The 15,099-nt window shown below is 40.6% G+C and overlaps 1 protein-coding gene across 4 annotated transcripts in view; it reads right to left on the reverse strand.

Moving 5' to 3' along the window:
• Positions 1-4,191: 4,191 nt before the first annotated feature.
• The window catches only part of mfn2 (mitofusin 2), a 38,681-nt gene continuing 27,773 nt past the window's right edge, over positions 4,192-15,099 (reverse strand). For 2 of the 4 annotated variants that reach the window (XM_031740183.2, XM_031740181.2), the window contains 6 exons: positions 9,458-9,560; positions 8,999-9,222; positions 8,602-8,757; positions 7,877-8,073; positions 7,657-7,791; positions 4,192-6,173 (listed from right to left, as the gene is read on the reverse strand). In XM_031740183.2, the coding sequence (XP_031596043.1) occupies positions 6,104-6,173; positions 7,657-7,791; positions 7,877-8,073; positions 8,602-8,757; positions 8,999-9,222; positions 9,458-9,560 (885 nt within the window). In that variant the 3' untranslated portion in view covers positions 4,192-6,103. The remainder of the gene's footprint in view (positions 6,174-7,656; positions 7,792-7,876; positions 8,074-8,601; positions 8,758-8,998; positions 9,223-9,457; positions 9,561-15,099) is intronic. The other 2 variants (XM_031740182.2, XM_039604304.1) reach the window with 2 other exon arrangements.

The following is a 15,099-nucleotide window of genomic DNA, read 5'->3' on the forward strand; positions in this document are numbered from 1 at the left end:
AGCGTTCCACTGCAGTGTGCCAAAAAAACCCAGATGTGTGGCTGACAGCTTAGTTCAAACTTGTACAGGGAACCACAGAGAACATCTCACTGGGCCCGGAAGGTCTCCAGCAGGATGAACTTACGCAGACCACAGTGATGGCAAACACTGATGTAGCACTTGAAGTAACACTGAAGTGATGAAGAGTCAAAAGATTTAAGCCCTCTATACAGAATTCATACATCTCGTTCCACTGTTCCTTTTGTAAGTTATTGTATATCAGAGGAAAGATGTAAATCAGTCATACAGAGCATAATCAGAAAGAGTAAAAAGATTTCCAAAAGTTAAAGCTGGAAACATAGCTAATTTCTTATGGTCAGATATTTATTACTGGTGCTGGAATAGTTTTTCTCTGTTGAAAGCATTGCTAACTTGTTTTTTCACAGGCAATTACAGCGAGAACAAGACCAGCTCAGAGGCCAGCAGAGCATGAGACCTTCATGAGGCTGAGAGCCACCTCTGGGATCAATGTTGCCATTTTGTTGATCAAGCAACACAGATTTACCATGCAAGATGCATTTTGTTGCCTAAATAGCTGTCTGTAGTGCCCATTCATTGAGCAATTTTTCACAGGAGTAAAAGTGGACAGTGTAATGATGAGTGGTTGAATAACATCTCCAGTCTGCATGAGATCTATTTGGTACATTTAGCACAATGTTTGTATTGTAACAATTGGGATAAACTTGAAACTTGAAGTTTATCTAGGCTTTACATCAGACTGTTGGAGCAATTTATTGAATATAGTTGAATTTAGTATCAATTTAGCATTTTGTTTTAACTTTAAAAAGAAGGAACCAGACACTGAAGCGCAAGGGACAAAAATGAATGAATCCAGTTTTATCCACTAGCACATTTTGATCATGTATCTCGAGCCTGTGGTAATGAGGCTGGGAGTCTGCGTTCTGTGAATGCGGTGCGATCTGGATGTTGCCTTGGTTTATCAGTTCTTCACAGCAACTTAAAATGTACCAAAGCAGAAAGTCCTGTTTACTCACTATTAGTGAGTAAGATGTTACTTAAAGTTTATTTCAAATGCGAATATAGAAATTACAGAAAATTCCTAAAGCTTAGTTTGATTTGAAAATTAAAATTCCAGAAACACTAAAAAGATATGGCTAAAAACACATGACTAAGCAGGCCTATAGTGGCAAATTGGTATATTTAAAATATTTTAATTGCAAAAATGCATTTTCATAGTTGAAAATCACCTAACCCTAATCCCTTAGTTATTTTTGGGTGCGTTTCAAAATAAGCAAAACTGACATTTATTTAGAAGAGGGTAGCAGTGGTCCAGGTGGTAGACTGGGTTGTCTACTGATCAGCACATGGATCAGAGGAGTCAGGGACCCTGAGTTGGGTCCATGTATTTCTGTCAGTGTGTGTGTGAATGTTAGAAAGAGCTACAGTTATTAGGTGAATGAGACTTAGTGGTACTAGACAGCACTTTCAGAGCTCAACTTAGTAGCAAGTTGCTATATCAGTACAAGCACACATGCTAACTACAAGCTACAATTAATCCAACACAGGCATTCATACTGTACTTTTTGTGTTACACATACAGGGGGAAAAAGTAATGACTCAAAGCATCTATCCGTGTCTTTAAAAAGGGGGAGGGCATGAAGAAGAAGAAAATTGATATTACAATGGGGGGGGGGGGGGGGATCAATGTGACAACAGCAGCTAACATATTTCTGTAGAATCAGAAAATCTGCTTATATATTACATTTATAACAACTGACAGTGCAAATGGGCAGTGACCCAAAGCATACTGCAAAAGCAACTCAAGATTGGGATATTCTTCTATGGTCACACCCAACAGAACAGCTTTCCAAATACTTTATGCAAAACTAAATGCAGAGAGACTCACAAATAAGCAGCAACTCAAAGCAGCTGCTATAAAGGCCTGTAAGAGCACCTCAAGGGAGGAAAGTGGGTTCTAGACTTCAGATAGTAATTAACTGAAACAATTTTCACCAAAGAATTTAAAACAGCCCTCGTACCCAAAATGATGTGTTTACTTTTGAGACTCTCAAAACGGGGACCATGTATAAATGTTTCAAAGTCCATTTGTAAGTGTTAATGCAGTTAATTTGCTAAACAGGTATCATAAAGACATAAAGACTTTACAAAATAAATAGCACTGAAGCAGCTGTTGATGTGATATGGTGCCATATAAATCAAACTGATCTGAAATTTAGTTTACTGGATGAGAGTAAACACACATCATTACACAGTTTACACTACATTACACTTTTTGTACATGCCAAAATGCATTCGTTCACCTGTGTACTGTATTGTGCTGTATACTTTCTAATATCCCAGAAACATTATTGTTAATGCATGTGTCCTTTTATATAAGTAAAGGGTCAAAAAATAGCCTTCCTGTAGTTTAGTTTTTTTTTATTATTATTATTACCAGTTGTTAGTATTCTAGTGAAGTGTTTATGAAAGTGTTTTAAAAATGTCCGTTAGCAGCTTGGTGACCATCTTAAACCTCCTCCATAGGGCAAACTCTGTCTGTTACAGTTAGTGTCCTCGCTTCATATATATATATGTATATATATATATATATATATATATATGTACACACACATGTATATATACATATACACATATACCTATATATATACACATACATACACATATATATATGTATGATTCAACTGGTTAAAACTCAGACATTTTTAATATATCTGTTTTACATTACACATTCTGGATCATTTGAATGGCAAGAAAGACCAGTTACAACGTCACACTTTTTTATTTAAAAAGGAATGAAAATGGGATTTATTTTTCCAACAATTTCATTTTACAGTATTGTAAAATTCAGCTGAAAACCATACAGAAATTACATTACTCTATTTGGAGTTATTCAATAATGTGCGCGTAAATATAGGAATTTGTAGGAGTGCTAGATTTGTTTTGCTCAGACATTTTTGATGAATCTGTCACAGACTCTGATTCATTTTGATGGCAAGAAAAACCAGTGAAAACCTCAGGCCTTTATCTTCAATTGTTTTTGGGATCTCCATGTTCAAACATAGGTCCAATACATACATCTTGAAAACTATTTGATATATGCATCCATTTTTCCCTCTCATCTGGGGCTGGGTCGCAGGGGCAGCAACCTAAGCAGAGAAGCCTCCCTCCCCCTAGCAACCTCTTCCAGCCTGTCCGGGGAAACACCAAGGCATTCCCAGGCCAGCCGAGAGACATATTCCCTCCACCATGTTCTGGGTCTGCCCCGACACCTCATCCTGATGGAGATTTGATAATTGATACTGTATATGAAGTTATAAATTCACAGTACTCAATATTTATCTTCAAACTGGAGATGGTTGAGCAGGAAATGTTTTTAAAAATTGGCTAATTTCTGGAATGACCCATGTACAACCTCTCATCTAGGGCCAATTTAAAATAAGCAGTTAACCTCACATGCATGAAGCTGTTTGTATGCAGGCAAAGGGAGAACATACTAGCTGCACACATAAGAACAACCATAACCCCAGGATCCTGCTACTGTGCCACCATAGTGCTTCCTGTACAAATTTGTACAAATTTAAAACAGTTAAAAAAAATTACTTACTGCCTGATACTGCCTATATGGAATAGATCTTTTCCTCCCTCATGATGCATTCTATTCTCATACTCGAAGTTTGGTGTTTAGTTTCTCTGATCGATAGTTGTGCTGACGAAGAAACAACAGCGTTTCCTTTTACTGAAGTGGACCTGTCCACCGAGTCTGCACCAGTGCAGTTGCATTTCTGGACATTTTAATATGACCGTCTGTCAACCCATATTTTGCTTTTTGTTACAGACTGTTTAAAAAAACAAAACAAAAAAACACAATGGTACATTAGTTTTCGGTTTAGTATGTTCCAGCCTGACTTAACCTTTATGAAACTTGCACATTTTTTTTTGCTCATTTGGTATCAAGTCGAGACCCGAATTCAGAAACTTTAACTTAGGCTTAACTGAAGCAACCATAAGAAAAACGAATGTAGCACAGATGTTGGAAGAACTACAGAGACATCTGTCTGCAGCCAACGAGCCCTGTGGCCTTCAGACTGGTTTTACATTCCATGTTTGGACACCAGTCTAGAATACTTCTTAGATCTTTAATACTCTAAAAAAATAATTTTATTAACTTTATAGTTGATCATTTCTCTTTATTTAATTTTACACATACATACACATTTTAATAGGGCAAGAAATTACACTAGTTGCATGTAAAGGCTGCATGCAGGTACTGTCAATGTCCCAAAGGCAGAAAACTGTTCTGTTGGTGTACAATAGATTTAGGGTAAATCAAAAGAAAGAAGAAACAGAGCAAATGGATGAAAAGCATGTGTTTGCCCTAAAAAAACAAACAAAAAAACAACAAAAAAAAAAACAGGGTTATTACAGCAGCATCATTTGGCAACACAAACAGTCTGTATACAACCGTAGACAATTAAGTCACATCTACTGTGATGTTTCTTCTTTGTCACTGCTTCCAGTTCCAGTTCTGCTCACACTTCTGAAAGCACAACATTTAGTGGAAGTGAAAAATGCTACTCCACACATACTGCACAGTGCTAAACTTTCAATTTGTCTTTGTTAAAGGAAGAGCCAAGCACCAAACACAAAGATGTTGTGATGTGTGTGAGAAGCTGGGACTAGAAATCAGCTCAAGAAGCTCTAATAAATAAAAATATAATAAAGTTACATGTTCTTTACTTTAGTGCCTGCCCCCCCCCCAAAAAAAACCCCACACACACTTTGTCTAAGCTCAACTGTGTGGCTCTAGTCTTTTTACTGCAATTCTGCTAAATGGTGCAGGTTAAGTGTTTCTAAATGTTCTTCTAATCAGAGAGGAAATCAGAACGCAAACCAACAGTGAATGTTTGCTCTTAACAAGTACTCTGTGAGTATCCAAAACCTGCTGTATCTTATTATTCACTGCTACAGTTTAACAAGGGCCCAACTGTGCAGCTGTTCTCTGTCACTTTACGAGTCGGAGCAACAATGACCAGCTGATTTAAAGAGACTGAAAAAAATAAATAAATAATAACAAAGTGTTCTGACAGATCAAGACATGGACCGGACTTCTGGGGGGCAGTGTCCACTAATGTCTGGAGCTAGAAGTCTGACCCCAGATCCTTTAAGGTAAGACTGAGCTTGCTCCGATTAGACTCTGGAGGCTGGGTCAACATCCCTTTGTCTTTCCTCAGACGTTCATTGTTATGGTGGAAACACCGTCTCACTCGAGTGTGTGTAGTTTATCTGTAACAATGTTTAAGCAGGTGGGACATATCAAAGTAAAGCCTTGCATCTGCAAGAGCAAGAGTGGCTTAGTCTGACAACGTGGAGGCTGGACTCTGCATATGGAATTCACAAGAAAAATAATAAAAGGTCATATAAAATCTCTTATTATTTAACTGCAAAGCAGAATTTCTGATCTTTTTAGTCATTCGGATGTGTGGTGACTTATCAGTAGCAATAATAAAGGAAATGCACATCAAATGGTACACATAAGCTGATAATGCACAGAACAGGAGCCAGAACTCAGAACCAAGAGTGTAATGGAATATCATGGAGAATCATCGTTACTACCACATACTACACACACATTTTCCCACTCACTGGTGGAGTGTGTTACTTCTGTATTTCTCCAGTGTTCACATGTATACACAAAATCACATCTATACAGGCAGAAAGTGTCAGGTTAAGAAGAGTTCCATTAAAGGACAGTGTGACAGAGTTTTTGCCAGAAGGTGGTGCAAGTCACTGATCAGTGCTGATGAGCCATCAACAGACAGCCAGTTGATGTTCATTTGCACATTACCACAACTGAACATGAACAAGCTCAACAGACTGATCCAGACATCATGTCTACACAACTACATGACAACTAATTAGCAGCTCCTTCAACTTATTTCAGATATCCAAACCACGCCTTCTGTTAAAAGTAATGTTAGTAATTTTCTCAGTGACTTCGAATACACCTGTGAGGAACCATTAACAGATGTACTAAACATTGCTCCGGTGCCACTCTATCCCTCTGAGGATGTTCTACCTGGTTTTACTTGCTGTGATGAAGATACTGCTGAGTGAACATGTTGAGCTCACTGTCCAGCCAGCCCGCTTTATTCCTGAAAAAGCACACAGACACAAACACACGTTTAAAAAAAAAAAAAAAAAACACAAAACAAAAAAATAGACAATTATGCAACAAGTTGCATGTTTAAAAGAGACACCTACAAACAGCATGTGTGTGATAAGAAATATAGTTACCCTGAGATCATGCTTGAACATGGCACAGTGCAAAAAACACTCTGGCCCTGCTGTGAATGGCTGCACAACTCAGTTTGGAACCTGGCACAGCCTGGTGATGTTGGTGGACTTTAAGCTTCTAGTTTATGTGCTGCTTTTTCTTTTTGGACCAGAAACATGTTTTCTTTCACTCTCTGCAGTTGTGTTATCAGTGTTTTTGCTAAAAACTGGGGGCTGTCTGGGCTTACTGTTGTCAGACGTTTTATTCACATGCTGCTGTTAATTACGTTTCTGTTGTAGGTCTCTTTTCAGTCACAAATGTGGGCAAAACTCTCGCGTGTACATCATCATATAAAAGCAAAGAATTTGTGTCCATTTATAATTGAATTACTTGATGAATGACACCAGCCCTACAAATTTATTTAGTGTGAAGTCACTCTTCCTCAAGTACAGCTAGTTGATACAGCTTCATGCATCCATGCTTGAACAGAACACATGGACATGTAAGAGCGAGATAAAAGAGACAGCACAATGTTGTTCATGATAAATTGGATTTGCCTTACCATAAGTTCATGTTGCACCTCTACATATAAGAAAATGTGTTGCTGCGTGCACACTGGTTCAGGCCCAGACTTTTGTTTGTTTGCAGAGACACTATCATTTCATCCCCAACCCCCACCCCATCGGAGCCTGGTTCCTGAACTCACCCCAAATGGTGAGCAGTGACCGAAGTATAAAAACACAGGCTCAGCCTTAGAGATGTGAGGAATACAGTCGCTATTCCTCCACATCAAAAGGAGCCAGTGGAGGTGGCTCAGGAATCTGATTAAGATGGATCCTAGGAAAAGTGGTTCTGGGCACTTCCTACCAGAAGGAGACTGTGGGGTGGACCCAGGAAATATTGAAGCATGCATCACCAGTTTCACGGGGCTAATGCACAGAGGCAAACAACTGTTCCCATTCACATTCACACCTATGGCCATTTCCGAATCATAAATTAGTCTAATGTGCCTGTCTTTAAACTGTGGTAGCAAGCCCAGATACTGAAGAGAAGCCACTTAGGCACAGGGAGGACATGCAAACACCACATAGAAAGACCCCAGCTTGTCACCAGGTTGGAACCCAGAACTCTTTGGAATAGTGTGTCACCTGTAACCTGTGAACAAAATGTTTAATAATGCCTAGTGTTTTACATGTTGTAACCGTTAGTTTGCGCTTTCCACCACTGCAATTTCATTTTAACTGGAAATATGTTTATAGTTAGTACTTTGCTCCTCATCACTCCACCCAAGTCTCTAGACTGTAAAGAGAGACATACAGCATGCATGAGCAAAGAGCCACAGTTGAGGTTAGCATTTTTACCGTAGCAGCTTAGCCTTGCTCTGGAGGCTGTCCAGCAGCTCAATCTTGCTGTTCATGTCAGTGATGCCATCTTCAAGATTTTGACGGGTGATGTCTACCTGCTGGCAGAGCTGAGCAAACACCCCAGCCAATTCCCTGTCAACCACACACAGCATTAGAAAGGCTCGGCAACATACTTGGCATTCTCTCCTGTAACATTAGTCTAATTATGTGTGCTCACTGCTGGACTTGGTGGCTGCAGTTGGATCCAGTGTAACTGACAATGAGCTGTAGCTTCTCACTGGCGTAATCCACAAACTGCCTCTTAAAGGCTCTTTCTTTGGCCTTGGTGGTCCAGGTGAGCCGCTCATAGATGTAGAGGAGCCCATAAAGGCCCAGTGACAGAGCGATGAGACGCCAGCCCACTGCTTTCCAGATCTACACAAAATGAAAGATCAAGTTCAGGCTGAAACATAGGCTGAGCACTAAGTCTAAGTTTAATGGTCAGCTACTGTGAAATAAAAGGCATGAGGAAATAAATTCAGCATTCAAAAAGTTAGCTTGGAATCTTCATAGTGCAAAAATTTGAATAACTCTTTAATAAACACTATGATAAAATGATGAACTGAATGAGAAAGCCTTTCTGGCAAATGTTACAGGTGGCAAGTAAACACTGTTGCTGTGGTTTTATTGTGGTTTTTGCCAGCACGTAATCAAAAACTTCACAGTTCAGATCATTTCCATTCCAAGGCCTACCTCACAACAGGAAAAGCAAGTATTGTCACATTTTCAGAGCTTTGCCATTCACTCTGTGTGCATTATAATACTTTTGTTGCCTTGAATGCTTAATCCCATCACTACCTCTTTAATTCTGGAATACCAAACAGATCTGTTTTTCCCTTTTCAGCCCCTTCCTTAATATTTCATTCAATTCTAATTGTGTGCGGTGTGTTTGTAGATCCTCACCACTCCACCAACGACAAGAACACCCATGGAAGTACGGGAGGTGAGGGAAGCAAGACCGGTCACCATAGAGACCATGAGTTCCTCCTGGGTCATGGCGCTTTGTGGAAATGGAGGCATGCTGGTGCTGACCGGTGTCAAGGCCATTGGGCGAGGAACCTGTATGGACAACACAGTGAATAATCTCACAAAGCACACAGCCCTGTACAGATCACATCCAGCTCTGAATCTTTTTGTTCTGGTTTTATTCTGGTCATGTCCAACAGTAGGACACAGCTGAAGGTGAAAAGGAAGCTTTCTATAGCAATTTAGGTATGTGATTATGCCATATGCTTTTTAATGGTATAAAACGTTGCTTATGTAGACACTTTGCCAGAAGCATAAACTTCCTTAATGTTACCTGTTCGTTGTAGCCCATGAGAACACGTCGGGTATTCTTGGGTCCAAGGAAGCGGTTGACCAGCATGGTCCAGCCCAGAGAGAAGTGGAAGCTGATATCTTCCTGAAAGTCACTGCAAAGCTTGTCACAGGCGAGGTCATAACTGAGGCTGAAGCACTGGTTTCGAGGCACCAGCTTGTCAACCTGCTCTCTCATGGCACTGGGAAGCAGAGGCTTCAGACCCTCTGCACACATGAACAGAAAACAACAGTGTCATTGTGAAGATAAATAACTATTTTCTGCTCAGCTATGAATTACAACACAAGAGCAAAAATGACAACAACACAATTTTCAACACTATTCCATATAGTGTAACTAGTTGCATGCCACGAATACACGTGTTCATCAATCATAGCTGAAAACCTCATAGTGGCTTAAAGTAAACCGGAGCCTGTCGAAGTAGAAAGGTGGACATGTTACCAATCATGTCATTCTGTGTGGTCTGCAGTGCACTGCTGATGGAGGTGGAGCACCTCTCCGACATGTTCTTGCCAAGGCCCTCCTCTATGTGCCGATGGAGTTCCTACAACAAACAATGTCAAAGAAAAGTTCAAGTATTATTTTTTTCTGAAAGGTTCAATGACAATCCCTTATATAAGATGTCATTACAGACCACAATCTGCACGTCTCTTTCACTGACACCTTTGATTAAACCACAATTGACAACCCTTTTTCTACTGTGTACACAGCAGTGGAGAGTAGACTTTATCAAAGTAGATGTCTTTCTGAAAGTGCTGTAACTAAGTTTAAGAATATAATCCACCCACTGTTATCATCTTCAATGCCCTGTACCAACATAGAGCAGAGCAGCTATCTGAACACTACTCCAACAGAGGTTGATTATCTTGTTAATAATTTTACCTTCTCACTACGTACGACTCTGGATACTGTAGCTGCTGTGAAAACTAAGGCCTCAAATCCGAAGTACCTGACTCCGTGGTATAATTGTCAAACACGTAGCCTAAAGCAGATAACTCATAAGCTGGAGAGGAAATGGCGTGTCACAAATTTAGAGGATCATCATTTAGCCTGGAGAAATAGTTTGTTGCTTTATAAGAAAGCCCTCCATAAAAGCCAGAACATCTTACTATTCGTCACTGATTGAAGAAAATAAGAACAACCCCAGGTTTCTCTTCAGCACTGTAGCCAGGCTGACAAAAGTCAGAGCTCTACTGAGCCAACAATCCCTTTAACGTTAACTAGTAATGACTTCATGAACTTCTTCACAAATAAAATTTTTATCATTAGAGAAAAATTACCAATAATCATCCCACAGATGTAATATTATCTACAGCTACTTTTAGTACCATTGATGTTAAGTTAGACTCTTTTTCTCCAATTGATCTTTCTGAGTTAACTTCAATAATTAATTCCTCCAAACCATCAACGTGTCTTTTAGACCCCATTCCTACAAAACTGCTCAAAGAAGTCCTGCCATTAATTAATTCTTCGATCTTAAGTATGATCAACCTATCTCTAATAATCGGCTATGTACCACAGGCCTTCAAGCTGGCTGTAGTTAAACCTTTACTCAAAAAGCCATCTCTAGACCCAGCTGTCTTAGCTAATTACAGGCCAATCTCCAACCTTCCTTTTATATCAAAAATCCTTGAAAGAGTAGTTGTCAAACAGCTAACAGATCATCTGCAGAGGAATGGCTTATTTGAAGAGTTTCAGTCAGGTTTCAGAGCTCATCACAGCACAGAAACAGCTTTAGTGAAGGTTACAAATGATCTTCTTATGGCCTCTGACAGTGGACTCATCTCTGTGCTTGTCCTGCTAGACCTCAGTGCTGCATTTGATACTGTTGACCATAATATCCTATTAGAGCGATTAGAACATGCTGTAGGTATTACAGGTACTGCTCTGCAGTGGTTTGTATCATATCTATCTAATAGACTCCAATTTGTTCAAGTAAATGGAGAGTCCTCTTCACCCACTAAGGTCAATTATGGTGTTCCACAGGGTTCAGTGCTAGGACCAATTCTATTTACATTATACATGCTTCCCTAGGCAGCATCATTAGAAGACATAGCATAAATTTTCACTGCTATGCAGATGACACGCAGCTCTATCTATCCATGAAGCCAGGTAACACACACCAATTAGTTAAACTGCAGGAATATCTTAAAGACATAAAGACCTGGATGGCCGCTAACTTTCTGCTTCTTAATTCAGATAAAACTGACGTTATTGTACTTGGCCCTGAAAATCTTAGAAATATGGTATCTAAGCAGATTCTTACTCTGGATGGCATTACCTTGGCCTCCAGTAACACTGTGAGGAACCTTGAGTCATTTTGACCAGGACATGTCCTTCAACGCACATATTAAACAAATATGTAAGACTGCTTTCTTCCATTTGCGCAACATCTCTAAAATTAGAAATATCCTGTCTCAGAGTGATGCTGAAAAACTAGTTCGTGCCTTCATTACTTCCAGGCTGGACTACTGTAATTCTTTATTATCAGGATGTCCTAAAAACTCCCTGAAAAGTCTTCAGCTAATCCAAAATGCTGCAGCAAGAGTACTGACAGGGACTAGGAAGAGAGAGCAGATTTCTCCTGTTTTGGCTTCCCTTCATTGGGTTCCTGTTAAATCCAGAATTGAATTCAAAATCCTGCTCCTCACATACAAGGTCTTAAATAATCAGGCCCCATCTTATCTTAATGACCTTGTAGTACCATATCACCCTATTAGAGCACTTCGCTCTCGCTCTGCAGGCTTACTTGTTGTTCCTAGAGTATTTAAAAGTAGAATGGGAGGGAGAGCCTTCAGTTTTCAGGCCCCTCTTCTGTGGAACCAGCTTCCAGTTTGGATTCAGGAGACAGACACTATCTCTACTTTCAAGATTAGGCTTCAAACTTTCCTTTTTGCTAAAGCATATAGTTAGGGCTGGACCAGGTGACCCTGAATCCTCCCTTAGTTATGCTGCAATAGACGTAGGCTGCCGGGGATTCCCATGATGCATTGAGTTTTTCCTTTCCAGCCACTCACTATGTGTTAATAGACCTCTCTGCATCGAATCATATCTGTTATTAATTTCTGTCTCTCTTCCACAGCATGTCTTTCATCCTGTTTTCCTTCTTCACCCCAACCAATCACAGCAGATGGCCCCGCCCCTCCCTGAGCCTGGTTCTGCCGGAGGTTTCTTCCTGTTAAAAGGGAGTTTTTCCTTCCCACTGTCGCCAAAGTGCTTGCTCATAGGGGGTCATATGATATGATTGTTGGGGTTTTCTCTGTATTTATTATTGTGCGATCTATTGTACAATATAAAGTGCCTTGAGGCGACTTTTGTTGTGATTTGGCGCTATATAAATAAAATTGAATTGAATTGAATTGAATAGGTTCAGGCCAGCTAACAGACATACAAATTACATGACGATATGGAAACAGGTATATTTTATTGGCAGGGCATCCAAAAGAATGTATGCTGATGGTGTGCATCCTGCCCGAAGTGTCAGCTGGTTAACCAGCCGGCCATTCCAAAAGCCCCTTTGCACCCATTATCAGGTCTCATTTGAATGCACACTTAAACGGTAAATAATAACTGAACTCTTATGATTCTTATGTAGCGCTTTTCTACTCTCCCGCACTCAGGAATTTATACAATATGCCACATTCACCCATTCACACAAGCACTTCTTCTATGCTTTTAAGATTCTAACATTAAAAGGTGGATGCATGAGAGAGCAACTTGGGGTTAATAGCTTGATATTTATATCTTAATATCAAGGATATTTGGCATTGCAGACTGGGGGAGCCAGAGATCGAACCACCAACCTTTTGGTCAGTAGATGACCTGCTCTACCTCTTGAGCTACAGCCACCCCTTCTGAGCTACACTTAAAGAGCTGTATGAATTATTAAATCTGTTTGGACAAGTGTCTACCACCCTCAGACTGACAGGCTGGTGGAGAGGCTGAAAAAGACTTTAAAGTCCATGATTTGACAGTTCATTCACGAGGACTGACGCCATTGGGATTGCTGATTAGACCCTCAGTTGTTTGCTGAGGTGCTCCAGGTCGCGGGGGGTGTTGGACCTGATTAAGGAAAGCTGGAAGGAAGGTCCAAGCACAGCCAAAAGCCAGATTCAATACTGAGAGCAAAGCTGCACACATTGGGGAGGTTGTTATGGGAAAATCTGCTTCAGGCCCAGGAACGTTAACTTACTGACAATTCCAGTCTCTGCTCGAGGAGATGAATAGCTCATACAAAGACATCCCACTCCACTGTGCTGTTAGATGGCTTATCTGTGGAAAGTATCTTGAGCAATTTGTGGATTGTTTTGATGTGCTGAAAACATTCCTGACAGAAAAGGGGCAAAAGCCATGCCAAACTCGAAAACAAGAAGTGGGTTGTAAAACTTTTGTTTCTCGACGATAGATCTGGACATCTCAACAAGCATAATTTCAAACTGCAGGAAGCAGGGCAAAATGTTTTAGATATACGTGACAGGTGGGAGGCTTTGGTTCAAAAGCTGGCAGTTTTTTCAAGCAATGCTGAAACATTCAGCTACTTCAAACGCCTCAAGGAGCTGTCCACGGTCCTGATATCATCCCTGATATGACCTTGGGATGAAACTGTGGAGTCCAAAGTGAGACCCAGGTTGTGAACTTTTGTGGATGGTGGGATGGAGCAAGTGTCAATGTCAGTGAGTAGTTTAGAGAGAATTGGCCAAAATGCTGAAAAAGGGGGTGAAGAGTCGCCCAGCGCGCCATAGTTCTTGTAGTGAAGGGTCTATATGAACCTATATGGTCTATATGGTTCTGTGGGTCTATATCAGGAGTCGCAAAACATCATGAGCAGTGTGGTCCGTGCAACAGGGACAATGAGTGGGACTGCCCCACTCGTTGTGTGTGTGTGTGTGTGTGTGTGTGTGTGTGTGTGTGTGAGAGAGAGAGAGAGAGAGTGTGAGACAGTGTGAGAGAGAGAGAGGGGGAGGGAGAAAAAGGAGAGTTAAAAACAAGTTGCTACCAACGACAAACGGAAGATGAAGCACGTAAATATAATAATAACCACTACAGCCAGTGCAGAGTGCCTGACGAGCCCAGCTGTAAGTAAGCTGTTAAGAGTCAACCGTACACTGTGTTCGCCGACTCTGAAACAATAGAGTTCTGTTGGAGCAGTCTTTCAACGCCTCTCTCTGTCTCTCGCTAGCAAAGTGGACCCAGACAGTAAAGCTAACTACTGGCTACCAGCCCGACATGGAACCTGACGTATTAACCAGAGGTCTCTTTACCATGGTTCAGAGTCGCGGACCTGGCCGAAGTAAAAACGGGGTACAAACTGTGTTAGTTCGGTGAGAGAGTCAAAAAACTAATGTGTACACTCATGTGTGCATTTTCATTTTGTTAAATATGAACAAAATGATAGCAGAAGTGCTGCGACGTGTCTGGCCAGAAGGAGAGTACAAATTTGTTTATTTGGTAGTTCAATGAAAGGCTTCAGTGAGCTAAGAGAGAGGGTTTTTTTGTTGTTCTACTTGAACACTTAAGTGGCCCTCCAATGAGATGACAGTGGCAGCAGCAGCCCAGAGCTCCTCTGAGTTTGAGACTCCTGGTCTATATGGTTCTGTGTCTACTCTGTGACATAGATGTTTCCTGTGTGAAAAAGTAATTGCCTTCTAAATCATCACTGGTTATACCACTCTTTGTCAGCAAGAATTGCAATCAAGTATCTGTGATAACTGGCAATGAGTTTTCCACACCACTGAAGAGAAATTTTGGCCGACTGTTCTTTGCAGAATTATTTTAATCCAGTTATAATGGAGGCGTTTCAAGCATGAATGGCCTGTTTAACGTCATGCCAAAGCATCACAATCAGATTTAAGACCAGAGTTTGACTACGCCACTCCAAAACCTTCATTTTGTTTTTCTGGGCAATTCAGAGGTGGACTTGCTTGTGTTTTTCAGATCACTGTTGTGCTGCATAACCCAGGTGGCTTGAGCTTCAGAGGATGAACTGATGGTCAAACATTCTCTTTCAGGTCTCCAAAAGTTGAATCTGTTCATCTGGACGTAGCGTTTTGTGGGAGAAACGTTTCGTCACTCATCCAAGTGAC

This window comes from Oreochromis aureus, linkage group 20 (assembly GCF_013358895.1).
Source record: "Oreochromis aureus strain Israel breed Guangdong linkage group 20, ZZ_aureus, whole genome shotgun sequence".
Taxonomy (NCBI): domain Eukaryota; kingdom Metazoa; phylum Chordata; class Actinopteri; order Cichliformes; family Cichlidae; genus Oreochromis; species Oreochromis aureus.